Source organism: Oncorhynchus nerka, linkage group LG23 (assembly GCF_034236695.1).
Source record: "Oncorhynchus nerka isolate Pitt River linkage group LG23, Oner_Uvic_2.0, whole genome shotgun sequence".
Classification (NCBI taxonomy): Eukaryota; Metazoa; Chordata; class Actinopteri; order Salmoniformes; family Salmonidae; genus Oncorhynchus; species Oncorhynchus nerka.
The window spans coordinates 58,783,359-58,798,224 of NC_088418.1; the positions used below are offsets into that span (position 1 = coordinate 58,783,359).

The 14,866-nt window shown below is 39.9% G+C and overlaps 2 gene segments (V, D, J or C); both read left to right on the forward strand.

Moving 5' to 3' along the window:
* The first annotated feature begins 8,107 nt into the window (after positions 1-8,107).
* Positions 8,108-9,676, forward strand: LOC115107153 (Ig lambda chain C region-like). The segment is given in 2 exon segments: positions 8,108-8,266; positions 9,167-9,676. Coding segments are annotated over 2 exon segments (336 nt in total).
* A 1,599-nt stretch (positions 9,677-11,275) lies between these two features.
* LOC115107154 (Ig lambda chain C region-like) lies at positions 11,276-14,320 on the forward strand. The segment is given in 3 exon segments: positions 11,276-11,292; positions 12,956-13,071; positions 13,731-14,320. Coding segments are annotated over 3 exon segments (450 nt in total).
* The last annotated feature ends 546 nt before the right edge of the window (positions 14,321-14,866 follow it).

Below are 14,866 nucleotides of genomic sequence, written 5' to 3' on the forward strand. Positions count from 1 at the left end.
GGCCAGCAAAGCATTACAACCTAACCAAGGGGCTGTTTTCGACTCAGTCGTAAAGATGGTGAATCTGATCAAGAAGAGACCTCTTCAAACAAGGCTGTTCAGAGAGCTTTGCAAGGAGATGGGAGCAGACCATGAGCACCTGCTCTTTCATTGTGTCCAGGGGAGGGTCCTGGAGAGGCTGTGGGAACTGAGAGAGGCGGTTCTGACCTATCCAGAGAAAGAGGACAGCGACCTTGCAGACCTCTTCCGTGACAAACTGTGGTTGGCTAGGCTGGCTTACCTGGTTGACATTTTCAGATGGCTCAATGAGTTAAACTCAAGCCCCCAGGGCAAGGAATCAACCATTTTGGAGCCTGAAGATGGCATCAGAGGATTCACTGCACCCCTGGGATTGTGGCAGTCACAGCTGAAGGCTGGAGCATATGGCATGTTCCCTGTTCTGTCAGCTCACATGCAGCTGATAGATTCCCCCCTGTGTGAAGCTGTGAAGAAGGACATGGCTGAGCACATGGCCAGCCTGCTGCAGAACTTTGACCCGTACTTTTCTAACCCACAGAGATCTCAAACTTCAATGGGTGAGGTATCCCTTTCAAGCAGTCTGCTAGAGATGGAGGCCTTAGTGACACTACAAGCAAGCAATGGCAGCAAGATGCTTTTTGATGCAAACACACTCACACAGTCCTGGGTTGCTCATCTACAGCAGGAAGGGGTCTCCTGCCTGTCTGAGAAAGCAGTAGATGTTCTGGTCCAGTTTGGCACCACATACCTATGCGAGTCAGGGTTCTCAACTCTGGCATACTTAAAAAACAAGTACAGAAACAGACTCAATGCTGAACGTGACCTCAGGGTTGCACTCTCAAACTGAGCCCAGAATAGACCTGCTTGTTAAACTTCAACCAGCCACACCTCTCATTAGGAGTATGTGTGTTTGCTGGTCTACATCTGTGTGCTACATCTGTGTGATGTGATCAATCAGTTTATTCCAGTTAAGAATATAAATTATTTATTGTATTTTAACAGCAACAGTTACAACCTATTCTTTTTTCAACAATAATTTCTACAATGAGATATACAGTATGGCTGATTTATTTATTTTTGTTCACAGGAGGTTGGTGGCACCTTAATTGGGGAGGACAGGCTCATGGTAATGGCTGGAGTGGAATTGATTCAAATACATTAATCATATGGTTTCCAGGTGTTTGATGCCATTCCCATTTGCTCCTTTCCAGCCATTATTTTGAACCTTCCTCCTCTCAGCAGCCTCCTGTGGTTCTGTTATACATCTGTGTGATGTGACCAGTCAGTTAATTCCAGTTCAGAATGAATTAAATGATTGCATTTTAACAGCAACAGGTCCAACCTAGACAGCTATGTTAGAGTGCTATTAATGGGGAAAAATAAACATGAAAAGATATTTATTGGTATTTCATAGTTTTTTTGTTTTCTATATTGCATTTGTTTTAGGCATAAGGGAAATGAAATGTACCGATATTTACGTATAGTTGCATGTTTTCATAAGCTTGGGTCCCAGGAAAACACAGAATTTCTCATTTGAGTCCCAGGCAGATAAATTGAGGAACCCCTGGAATAGGGGATTCTCTCAACCACATGTGAATGCTTCTGTGGAGCTCAAAAGTGTAGCCACGCAGAATATGTTGGCGGTTCACAATATCGGCCGTACGGATGTGGAATGCGAGTGGAGGAAGCCAGTTATGCCCAACCAGGTGCTTTCAGTGGAGGACCTGTACCCGGCTGAAGACCTCTGTCCTAAGAGCCCACAGAGGAGGGTCTTCAGTGGCTAGGGAACCATCTCCAGGGCAGGTTCAGTGGAATGGCATGTCTCCTTGAACCTGTCCCAGAACAACCACTACCCTCCCTGTCATCCTTTTCTGTACTAGACGTTGTTAAACTCGTGTCACCAGGAATTTTCAATCCCAATGATAATCAATAGCTTTGACCAATCCCCGAGGTTTGTAAGACCATGGGTTTAATAATAATTAGTCAAAGACTCAGCTTATGCAAAAGGCTAGTACAGTTTATTCAGAGAACGTTCTAAAGTCAAGAATACAAAAACATCAATTTTATAGCTGCGCACATATTTCCACACAAACAGTAGGTGAGATTTATCCTTCTCCACAGTTCTCACCACTTGTATCACTACCCAGCCGACAGTTCCATTCCCCCGAGATTAGGGAGACCTTGAGAAGTACTCCCTGTCCTCTCCCAAATCTCTGAGGCCTAGCCAGGTCAGGTCCGAAGCTACACCTTGCTCAGACAGTCTGTGTTTTTCCACTATACAGACACATTGTTTAACCTAATTCTGACTAAAACTACACACATCCTCAGATTTAAATTTGTATGATTCTAATCAATTTCATTCAATAAGGTTTCAGAGTGGAATTATTTCATCATTTATCTTTCAACATTCAAATTATTTTATCAACTCAATATCAATATCTTGGACTCTCAACAATGTGATGATCACACCTTAAGCTACATTTAAAAAAAAAGTTATCCACATATATTACAAGTATCAGAGAATCAAGATTGTCATAGAGAAAACTATCTCTAACCTCCTGGGGACAAGCTGAACATCTGGTGACAGTACTGCTCTATTCTGGGACAAGCAGAACCACCCAGCCCTGTCTATGTAAATCTCAGTTTCACTCCCACAGCTACCAGTCTAGCAGTTGAACTGTTACTGTTACACTGCCTGAAATACCCTGGACTGGGCCAGATGTGAGTGGACTGGTTTGAATCTTTATGGTGGATTCAGTGAGGAAGACATAACAGATATGCCATCATGCAAATAATGACAGATAAAATTGTTATTATACTTTATGTAGATACTGTATATAGCTCCTCCCAACAGTAGTGTACATGTCTGAGTTCTGCATCATGTCTCATTCACAGATCTAACAGTCACTAACCTGCTCATTAAAAAGAGTATATATTCAGTTAGACGGTCACATCAATATTTGGTTGTGAGGTGCATATGGGAACTTGTTATACAGGGCTAAAATTAAGAAACGGTTATTTAATATCACCCTTTTTGTACTTCTTATGGACTGTAATTGTGGAGTTATGACTGGTATTGTTTTTAAATCTTAAAAAAAAATTATTTGAACTTCCAGGTCATAACAAATATAACCAGTCACAACCACAGAGATCCTACTAAATTACTATTATATTAAATAGTTATAATATGACATTCTATGATCACAACCATGATGATGAATGTCATGATCTAACTATATTGTCACATGGCACAATTTACTTCATCTAGTGATCATTGTTCCATGTCACTGTCTCTTCCCCCTCAGCACCTGCAGTAGGTCCCAGCTGTATCAGTACAGCCACTGTACAGTCTGACTGAGAGGTTTTTGTACGACTCTGTATATCTGTGAACACATCTTTACTATTGATGTAGTGGTAACTAATGACAGTAGTAATCTCCTGCATCTACAGCCTGGACTCCACTAATGGTCAGAGTGAAGTCCTTATGAGATCCACTGCCACTGAATCTAGATGGAGTCCCAGACTGACGTTGATTTGAAGAGTGCATCAGGAGTTTAGGAGCTCTTTTAGGTTTCCGGTGATACCAGGCCATACAGGTATAATCCACAGCACAAACATCTGCTACATTTGAACTGGTTTCACAGTTTATAATGTTGGATTCGACATTTTGAACATTGAGATATTAAAGACATGATAGATCAGAAGCATAGAGTAAAAGGGACTGGGTTTTATGTCAGAAGTTAAGGGTTCTCTGTAGAACGCCAGAAGGCTTTGGAATGTGTTTGATGGACTAGAGGAGAGCAACATGTTGATATAGGGAAGACCGATGGATATCTGTGGATAAGGTGAAGGAGGGGTTGAGTTGAGGACAGATTCCCTTAAGGGAGTACTAAGTAACAAGATACCAACTACTGTTGGTATCTTGTTACTCTTTCTGTCAAACCATAGGAAGTAAGGATTGGAGAGGAGTGTCTTAAGGGGATATATATATCTGGATGGGAGGAATGTTGGGTTGTCTGAATTACACCTGTACAGAACCTTTTGGAAGAATTAAACTTGGTTAAAGCTTCTCTAGTGTCCGTGTGTTATTTACTCTGAAAAATAGGAACCTAACAATAATAACAGGCTGTCATGGGAGAACAACTTTCACTGCAGGAGTCTGACTATTATTCGACCATGCTGGTCATTTATGAACATTTGAACATCTTGGCCACGTTCTGTTATAATCTCCACCCGGCACAGCCAGAAGAGGACTGGCCACCCCCATATGCTCTCTCTAATTCTCTCTTTCTTTCTCTCTCTCGGAGGACCTGAGCCCTATGGCGGTGCCCCTGGACTACCTGACATGATGACTCCTTGCTGTCCCCAGTCCACCTGACTGTGCTGCTGCTCCAGTTTCAACTGTTCTGCCTTATTATTATTCGACCAAGCTGGTCATTTATGAACATTTGAACATCTTGGCCATGTTCTGTTATAATCTCTACCCGGCACAGCCAGAAGAGGACTGGCCACCCCACATAGCCTGGTTCCTCTCTAGGTTTCTTCCTAGGTTTTGGCCTTTCTAGGGAGCTTTTCCTAGCCACCGTGCTTTTACACCTGCATTGTTTGCTGTTTGGGGTTTTAGGCTGGGTTTCTGTACAGCACTTTGAGATATAAGCTGATGTACGAAGGGCTATATAAATACATTTGTTTTGATTTGAGTCACAGTGGCCTGTCCTCTGGATTCTGAAATGGACATTTAAATACATTTGATTTGATTTGAGTCACAGTGGCCTGTCCTCTGGATTCTGAAATGGACATTTAAATACATTTGATTTGATTTGAGTCACAGTGGCCTGTCCTCTGGATTCTGAAATGGACATTTAAATACATTTGATTTGATTTGAGTCACAGTGGCCTGTCCTCTGGATTCTGAAATGGACATTTAAATACATTTGATTTGATTTGAGTCACAGTGGCCTGTCCTCTGGATTCTGAAATGGACATTTAAATACATTTGATTTGATTTGAGTCACAGTGGCCTGTCCTCTGGATTCTGAAATGGACATTTAAATACATTTGATTTGATTTGAGTCACAGTGGCCTGTCCTCTGGATTCTGAAATGGACATTTAAATACATTTGATTTGATTTGAGTCACAGTGGCCTGTCCTCTGGATTCTGAAATGGACATTTAAATACATTTGATTTGATTTGAGTCACAGTGGCCTGTCCTCTGGATTCTGAAATGGACATTTAAATACATTTGATTTGATTTGAGTCACAGTGGCCTGTCCTCTGGATTCTGAAATGGACATTTAAATACATTTGATTTGATTTGAGTCACAGTGGCCTGTCCTCTGGATTCTGAAATGGACATTTAAATACATTTGATTTGATTTGAGTCACAGTGGCCTGTCCTCTGGATTCTGAAATGGACATTTAAATACATTTGATTTGATTTGAGTCACAGTGGCCTGTCCTCTGGATTCTGAAATGGACATTTAAATACATTTGATTTGATTTGAGTCACAGTGGCCTGTCCTCTGGATTCTGAAATGGACATTTAAATACATTTGATTTGATTTGAGTCACAGTGGCCTGTCCTCTGGATTCTGAAATGGACATTTAAATACATTTGATTTGATTTGAGTCACAGTGGCCTGTCCTCTGGATTCTGAAATGGACATTTAAATACATTTGATTTGATTTGAGTCACAGTGGCCTGTCCTCTGGATTCTGAAATGGACATTTAAATACATTTGATTTGATTTGAGTCACAGTGGCCTGTCCTCTGGATTCTGAAATGGACATTTAAATACATTTGATTTGATTTGAGTCACAGTGGCCTGTCCTCTGGATTCTGAAATGGACATTTAAATACATTTGATTTGATTTGAGTCACAGTGGCCTGTCCTCTGGATTCTGAAATGGACATTTAAATACATTTGATTTGATTTGAGTCACAGTGGCCTGTCCTCTGGATTCTGAAATGGACATTTAAATACATTTGATTTGATTTGAGTCACAGTGGCCTGTCCTCTGGATTCTGAAATGGACATTTAAATACATTTGATTTGATTTGAGTCACAGTGGCCTGTCCTCTGGATTCTGAAATGGACATTTAAATACATTTGATTTGATTTGAGTCACAGTGGCCTGTCCTCTGGATTCTGAAATGGACATTTAAATACATTTGATTTGATTTGAGTCACAGTGGCCTGTCCTCTGGATTCTGAAATGGACATTTAAATACATTTGATTTGATTTGAGTCACAGTGGCCTGTCCTCTGGATTCTGAAATGGACATTTAAATACATTTTTATTGAACTGTGTTTGATTTGTCTACATTTTCATGAATCTCAGTCTGAGGCAGAGGCAATTTAGATGTAACATTTCAATAAGAAATACAATTTGAAGATCATGATATTCAATAGTCTTACCCTGAATTAAGAACATCAATATCAACAAGAAGCTCATGGTCAAAGTGGAAGTTCTGTTGTCATGAAGGACAGCTCTCTGTCTTGGAGTGTTAACTCACAAGGCTATAAACCCTCCCAGAGCACTGAAGCATGTGCTGTCGATGCAAAGTGTTCTATGGAAATAGTCTTCCTGGTAAGGATGATACTAATTATACAGATTGTGTTATGATATTTGCAATACCTAATAACGTAAATGTATAATGATCTGCCTTCTTCAATGGATTTACTCATAACCCAGGTCTATCAGTCCCTATTATATTATACTAGTACTTCAGAACTATCAGTACATCATGTATTATACTAGTCACTTCAGTACTATCAGTACATAATGTATTATACTAGTACTATCACTCTATTGTATTATACTAGTACTTCAGTACTATCAGTCTCTATTGTATTATACTAGTACTTTGGTACTCTTATTATTCTAGTGCTTCAGTACTATCAGTCCTTACTGTATTATACTAGTACTTCAGTACTATCAGTCTCTATTGTATTATACTAGTACTTCAGTACTATCAGTCCCTATTGTATTATACTAGTACTTTGGTACTATTTTATTATACTAGTGCTTCAGTACTATCAGTCCCTATTGTATTATACTAGTGCTTCAGTACTATCAGTCCCCATTGTATTATACTAGTACTTCATTACTATCAGTCCTTACTGTATTATACTAGTGCTTCAGTACTATCAGTCCCTATTGTATTATACTAGTACTTCAGTACTATCAGTCCTTACTGTATTATACTAGTGCTTCAGTACTATCAGTCCCTATTGTATTATACTAGTGCTTCAGTACTATCAGTGCCTATTGTATTATACTAGTACTTCAGTACTATCAGTCCTTACTGTATTATACTAGTGCTTCAGTACTATCAGTCCCTATTGTATTATACTAGGACTTCAGTACTATCAGTCCCCATTGTATTATACTAGGACTTCAGTACTATCAGTCTCTATTGTATTATACTAGTACTTCAGTACTATCAGTCTCTATTGTATTATTCTAGGACTTCAGTACTATCAGTCTCTATTGTATTATACTAGTACTTCAGTACTATCAGTCTCTATTGTATTATACTAGGACTTTGGTACTATTTTATTATTCTAGTGCTTCAGTACTATCAGTCCTTACTGTATTATACTAGGACTTCAGTACTATCAGTCTCTATTGTATTATACTAGTACTTCAGTACTATCAGTCCCTATTGTATTATACTAGTACTATCAGTCTCTATTGTGTTATACTAATACTTCAGTACTATCAGTCCCTATTGTATTATACTAGTACTTCAGTACTATCAGTCCCTATTGTATTATACTAGTACCTCAGTACTATCAGTCCCTATTGTATTATACTTCAGTACTATCCGTCCCTATTGTATTATACTTCAGTACTATCAGTCCCTATTGTATTATACTAGTACTTCAGTACTATCAGTCCCTATTGTATTATACTAGTACTTTGGTACTATTTTATTATTCTAGTGCTTCAGTACTATCAGTCCTTACTGTATTATACTAGTACTTGGGTACTATTTTATTATTCTAGTGCTTCAGTACCTATTTTATTATACTTGCACTTCAGCACTATCAGGGTGGTACTGAGAGTGCACTGTGTGTGAAGGTGCTCACTCTTGTGTGAAGGAGGTTTTTGTACGGCGACTTCACCACAATGAATCACTGTGGTGGACTTTTGGAAGCGGCACAAAACTGGTGGTGAAAAGTAAGTCCATTTTTGTCTTTCTCTCATAAAACTAATTGTAATCATGCTATTGAACAACGGTAAGAGATGTTATCATCTTCTCCAGAGGAAAGACTTCTAGGCTATATATTTTTAGAGATTTCTGTGGACAGATTGGTAGATTTTTAGAGGGCAGAGTCACCGAAGTGAGAATTATTATTTGGTAATAAAACCATAAGTATTCTAACGTGCGATTTGATTTAAAAAGGGCACATTTTGATATACAGTATTGCATGTCAGCTCAATGTTCTGTCTAGATGTAGCAACTACTATTTCTATAATATAAGCAACACTTTGTATAGTATTCATAGTAGATGTTAACACTGACATGGTTTCAAGGGGAACCTCATCTATAGTTTTGAATAGTATTTTGAGGTCATTTGGGGCATGTATCTCAGTAGATTTGACATTTATTGATATTTCATGTCTCATTTAAAATTGTGAATATTAAATGATACTGTATCCAGACAATATTAAAGTGATTTTTAGTCTAGGACTAGGCTTCATCTGTATCCAGGAAACCCCCTCCTAGTGTTCAGTTGCTCTTGGTGTGCTAAACTGTAGAGCATTTATCTGATGGATTGTTTATCTAAAAATCCATCCAGAGTTCTTTTGCCATTATCTTCATAGATTCAGTGTTTCAGTGTTGTCAGTTGTTCTCTGTACTGTAGCTAGTTGTTCATCCTGTGTGTATTGTTGCTCTGAAATGGTTTTGTAAACTGATAACAGTTTCTCCTCTGATAATGTTATAGAGTAGTAGTAACTGACCCTCTCCTCTCCTAATGTTAGAGTAGTAGTAGTAACCGACCCTCTCCTAATGTTATAGAGTAGTAGTGGTAGCTGACCCTCTCCTCTCCTAATGTTATAGAGTAGTAGTAGTAACCGACCCTCTCCTAATGTTATAGAGTAGTAGTGGTAGCTGACCCTCTCCTCTTTTCCAGCTGGTCCCTCTGTCAGGCCCAAAGTGTCTCTGCTCCCCCCGTCCTCTGAGCAGCTCTCCGAGGGCTCGGCCACACTGGTCTGCCTGCTGAGTGACTACTCCCCCCAGGGGGCGATGGTGAGCTGGGAGGTAGACGGGGCAGAGGTGAAGGAGGGGGTCCTGACCACCACAGAAGAAGAGAAGGGTGGCCGCTACAGTTGCAGCAGCACCCTGACCCTGAGCAAGGCACGCTGGGAAGAGGGAGAGGTCTACACCTGCAGGGTCGCCCACGACGACACCAGTGACTCGGCCGCCTTCCGGAAAAGTCACTGTAGTGTCTAGAAGCCATTGTAGGGGGCTAGAGATTCCCCACATGGTGCAAAACATTAGTGTTTTAGAGCTGAATGTTCCAGTATAATAGTATAATAGTGAATAATATCAGTAGTGCAGTGTGCTAAACCATTTTGAGATTTAGTTGTACATGTCGTCTTGCCTTCAAGTTCAAATAAAGCTTGTTATGATTAAAAAATAACCGCAATTGTTTATTTAATCATGATTCCAATGATCTCTATCTCATGAATAGGCAGCACATTTCATACTGATTTATATCAATCAGCTTCATAATTTAGCATTGTTGCATATAACTCATGTTTTCAAACAGAATTAAAAGTGTATCTGATCCAACAAATACTCTGCATTCATTTCTACAACTGAATGATCCAGTTATACTGTATCATCAATACCAGTGAGGATAATGATTAGGGATATTTGATAATAAACCTCTAAGATCTGCTCTCAGAACTCTCACTTCTAAATAGTTACTTTTCATAACATATGTATATTTGCAATGTTTATTAAATGAGATGTTTTAGCAGTGGTTTTCAACAATATGTATTCTACACTTCATTATATTTCCACAGATCTTCTCTACCTCCAACACTCTGGGGACAGGGTTGCTCTATTCTGGGACAACCAGACAGGGCTGGGTGGTTCTATGTCAATCTCAGTTTCACTTCCACGGCTACCACACAAGCAGTTGAACAGTTTCACTGATTGAAATAGCTTGGACTGGGCCAGATTTGAGGGATTGGCTGGTTTTCATAACCTCTATGGTGGATGCAGGAAGTGAAACATAACATATATGCCATAATGTAATTAATGACAGATAAAATGAGTATTATACTTCATGTAGATAGTGTGTGTAGTGTAGATATTGCAGATAGTGTAGTGTACATGTGTGTCATGGTTCAGTCCAGCATCAGGTCTCATTCACAGGTCTAGCAGTCAGTAACCTACTCAGGACAAAAAGTTCATACTTTGCTGTAGATGAATACTTCCATTTACATCCGACATTTGATATGGGAACTTGTTCTGGGGGGGCCGAAGTGGTTATAACTTTGAATTCATGTTGAGGTCATAACACCTTTGGTTTGGCTTCTCATGTGGACCGGTAATGGCTCACATTTGACCGATGTACCTACATTGACCAGCAGACAAATGACAACTATCGTCTACACATGACTGTATCTTGTTGACTGTACCTAAGGCCTGTACAGAGCTGGGGGGAGTGTTCCAGTTCTCTGGCTCTTTCACTTGGAAGGAGCTTCAAAGGGCATGAAATTGCAGGAGCTTGTCTCTTTGACTGACTACTCTAGCTAGGGTAGACTGTATACTGACTACTGTAGCTAGGGTAGACTGTAGACTGACTACTGTAGCTAGGGTAGACTGTAGACTGACTACTGTAGCTAGGGTAGACTGTAGACTGACTACTGTAGCTAGGGTAGACTGTAGACTGACTACTGTAGCTAGGGTAAAAAATATGGTGGACAATGAAGTGGTGGATTGTCAATGTTTTAACCCCTAAATGCACCACATCTCCCCAAATAATGATTGCCTTCTCAATGTGTACATGTGTGGATTTAATCTGTAGTACTTTGTGTTTCATGTTGTAATTGTGTGTTAACTTTGTGTGCTGCTATTTTGACCAGGTCTCTCGTAAAATAGATGTTTAATCTCAGAGACTAACCTGAATAAAGGTCAAATTAAATAAAACATGGGTTTCAAAACATCTAACTTTTATAAGTGGACTTTCAGGTCATGACAAACATAACTAGTCACAACCTTGATAACGATGATGATGGGGAACATGTGATCTGAATGATGCTTTGTAAACATATTCAAAGTTGACCTCCTCTACTGATCAGTGTTCCATGTCACTGTCTCTTCCCCCTCAGCACCTGCAGTAGGTCCCAGCTGTATCAGTACAGTCACTGTGCAGTCTGACTGAGAGGTTTTTGTACGGCTCTGTATCACTGTGTGAACACTGGACCACTGTGGAAACTCTGACAGTAGTAATCTCCTGCATCTTCAGCCTGGACTCCACTGATGGTCAGAGTGAAGTCACTCCCTGATCCACTGCCACTGAATCTAGATGGAATCCCAGAATGGAGTTTGTTCCCCGGGAGCATCATTAGTTTGGGTTTTTCTCCTTGTTTCTGTTGGTACCAGGATAGACACTGATGGCCCCATGACTGACCATTGTAACAATTACTATGCACATTACTGCTGGCTTTACAGATCATAGAGACTTTCTGTCCTGAGAGAACAGTTTCCACTGCAGGAGTCTGGGTCACAGTGACCTGTCCTCTGGATTCTGAAACAGAGAAAACAAGTAATTGTACATTACCTGGAATTAAAAACACAATCTCAGTCTTTCAGTTCACTCAAATAGTTTACTTTTCATTGTACAAACACAACTCTTATTGTTTTTTACCCTTGACGTAGAAAGCAAGTGTCCAGATTAAGACTGTGATAAAAGTCATGGTTGTTGTGGGTTCTGTTGTCATGAAGAACAGCTCTCAGTCATGAAGTGTTAAACTCACAAGGCTATAAATGCTCTAAGAGCAGCAGGGCAGATGCATTATGCAAATCCATGTTTCAAATCTATTTCAGTTTCCAAGTCGGCTCCCATCAGAATATATTTTGTCCTGCATGAGCTTTCTTTTATAATAACTAGGTGATGCTTATATTTGTCCTATTTCACGGACGTGTGAATTAATAATGTTTATTTTTTTAATATCCCAACTCCCCCTGAAACAGCCTCAGAGAGTGGGGTCACGGCCAGGATCTGCCATTATCAACTGCGACCCTGGAGCAATTAGGGTTAAGTGCCTTGCTAAAGGAAACATCGACAGGTGTTTCACCGTGTCCGCCTGGGGATTTGAACTAGCAACCTTTCAGTTACTGGCCCAACACTCTAACCACTAGCTACATGCCACCCCTTCAGTAACATCAAACAGCAACTGTTTACTCAGATCACTAATGTATGGTACCTTTTATGTCACACCAGCTTCATATTGTTATTCTGATGATGATCAGATATAATGAACTGTCTGTTCGCTCATGCTTGGTCTCTCATATAAGTTCCTCTAATCAGTTAGTGAACACTTCTCTAAACTAAAGCTGGTAGGATTCCTCTGGTAGTGTTGTCTGTCCTCTGTGACTTTACCTCCACTGTTAAATGTGAGATCAACATGTTTAATAAAGGAATATACAACATGGATCACTATCACTACTGCTGCTGCTGTTGTCTTTCATATGGACAATATGGAGGAATACTAGCAACACTGATCTAATGCTGGACTGTACCTCCAGACTAGGAGAACCTGATACACAGAGGAAGGAACAAATACTCATATCTGGATTTAAGATACAATTCATATTTATATTATCTAGAAACAGCTAATATGAAGTGTTTGTTCTACCTGGAAGATGTTAAAGTGTATTAGTGTTGATTATGATTCTGTATAAGTGATCTTCACTGTAACAGCTGCAGCATCACAACACACAGAGGTTTTGTACCAGCAGTAATAGTGATTGTATCACTGTGGTGGACTTTTGGTAGCGGCACCAGACTTGATGTTGGAAGTAAGTAACAACCTCTCTTGATATTTCTCTGATTACATTTTATTTGTATTTCACTTTCTTAAACTCTGTCTCCATGAAAATATATTTTCTATTACTTTTGACTGAGCCTTCTTTCAAATAACATTTTATTGAATTAAAATGATGAATTGTAAGTTTATTTATGTCTGGTTTGTATGATTGCGGACTATAACTCCTAATTCTGGAAAACAACTATTTAATAGTATTGTATATAATACTAATCATTGTTGCATTGTGTTCATGGTAGACTTCACTGTTAGTGTGAAGACAAAGGGTCTCAGTTATGGTTGTAACTGACTTCATAATCTAACACAGATGATATGTGATGAAAGTAGTATGAATGTGTTCTAGGCTATTCTAATCAGATCCCTTCCTAAACAATATCTGTATAACGTATATCTGACACCGTATGACTAGTAACTCTAGTTATTTAAACACTTTACACGTGTTTGGTTCATAAATCTGCTTTATATCATATTACATTAGTGTTTTCTCCACGTCTTTTAAACTATCTAACTTCTACATTCATATTTAGAAGGCATTTCCAATTCACCATATTTTGATGTGTACTGAAGATAATCTCTTAGTGTAGCTGTACTTGATGTAGTTACTTAGTTGATGATATGTTCTGTTTGTTCCAGGTAACAGTGCCCCCACCCTCACCGTCCTGCCCCCCTCTAGTGAGGAGCTGTCCAGTACAACAACAGCCACACTGACATGTCTGGCCAACAAGGGCTTCCCCTCAGACTGGACCATGAGCTGGAATGTGGACGGGACCAACAAGAACCAGGAGACCAGTCCCGGGGTCTTGGAGAAGGATGGCCTGTACAGCTGGAGCAGCACCCTGACTCTCACTGCCCAGGAGTGGACCAAGGCAGGAGAGGTGACCTGTGAAGCCCAGCAGAAATCCCAGACTCCAGTCACCAAGACCCTGAGGAAGGCTGACTGTTCTGGGTAGAACCCCTCAGACACACACCCCTGTGGAGAGAGGTTGCTGGTTCCTCTGCTTTGACTGTGTTTTGAGATCAGATGTTCTCTGCCTTATTGATTACTGACATGTAGACTAACAGAGGGCTTTGCTTGAGTTCATGTGTCAATCATCTCTGTCGACTGAGGTTGAATCAGTGTTAGATTTGATGTGTTCTGTTTTATTACTACTAGATACTGTAGGAATGTTTGCTTTGATGCTTTAATGAATAGATGAAAATAAAGATTTCCCTTTGGACAAATATTTCTATTTTCACTTTCAATAATTAGACTTTGGTCTTAAATGTTGTTGAATGGTGTAGACATATATTCATAAAGCCACAGTTTCTTTTAAAACTATCAGACCTAAATGTCATTGCTTAGTTATTTATGTTCTCACTTGAAACCACATTGTCATCAACCAGTAGTTCATATTAACACGAGATACTACAATGTTAACAGATTTACATTTACATTTAAGTCATTTAGCAGACACTCTTATCCAGAGCGACTTACAAATTGGTGCGTTCACCTTAAGACATCCAGTGGAACAGCCACTTTACAATAGTGCATCTAAATCTTTTAAGGGAGGGGGGGGTGAGAAGGATTACTTTATCCTATCCTAGGTATTCCTGAAAGAGGTGGGGTTTCAGGTGTCTCCGGAAGGTGGTGATTGACTCCGCTGTCCTGGCGTCGTGAGGGAGTTTGTTCCACCATTGGGGGGCCATAGCAGCGAACAGTTTTGACTGGGCTGCGCGGGAACTGTACTTCCTCAGTGGTAGGGAGGCGAGCAGGCCAGAGGTGGATGAAC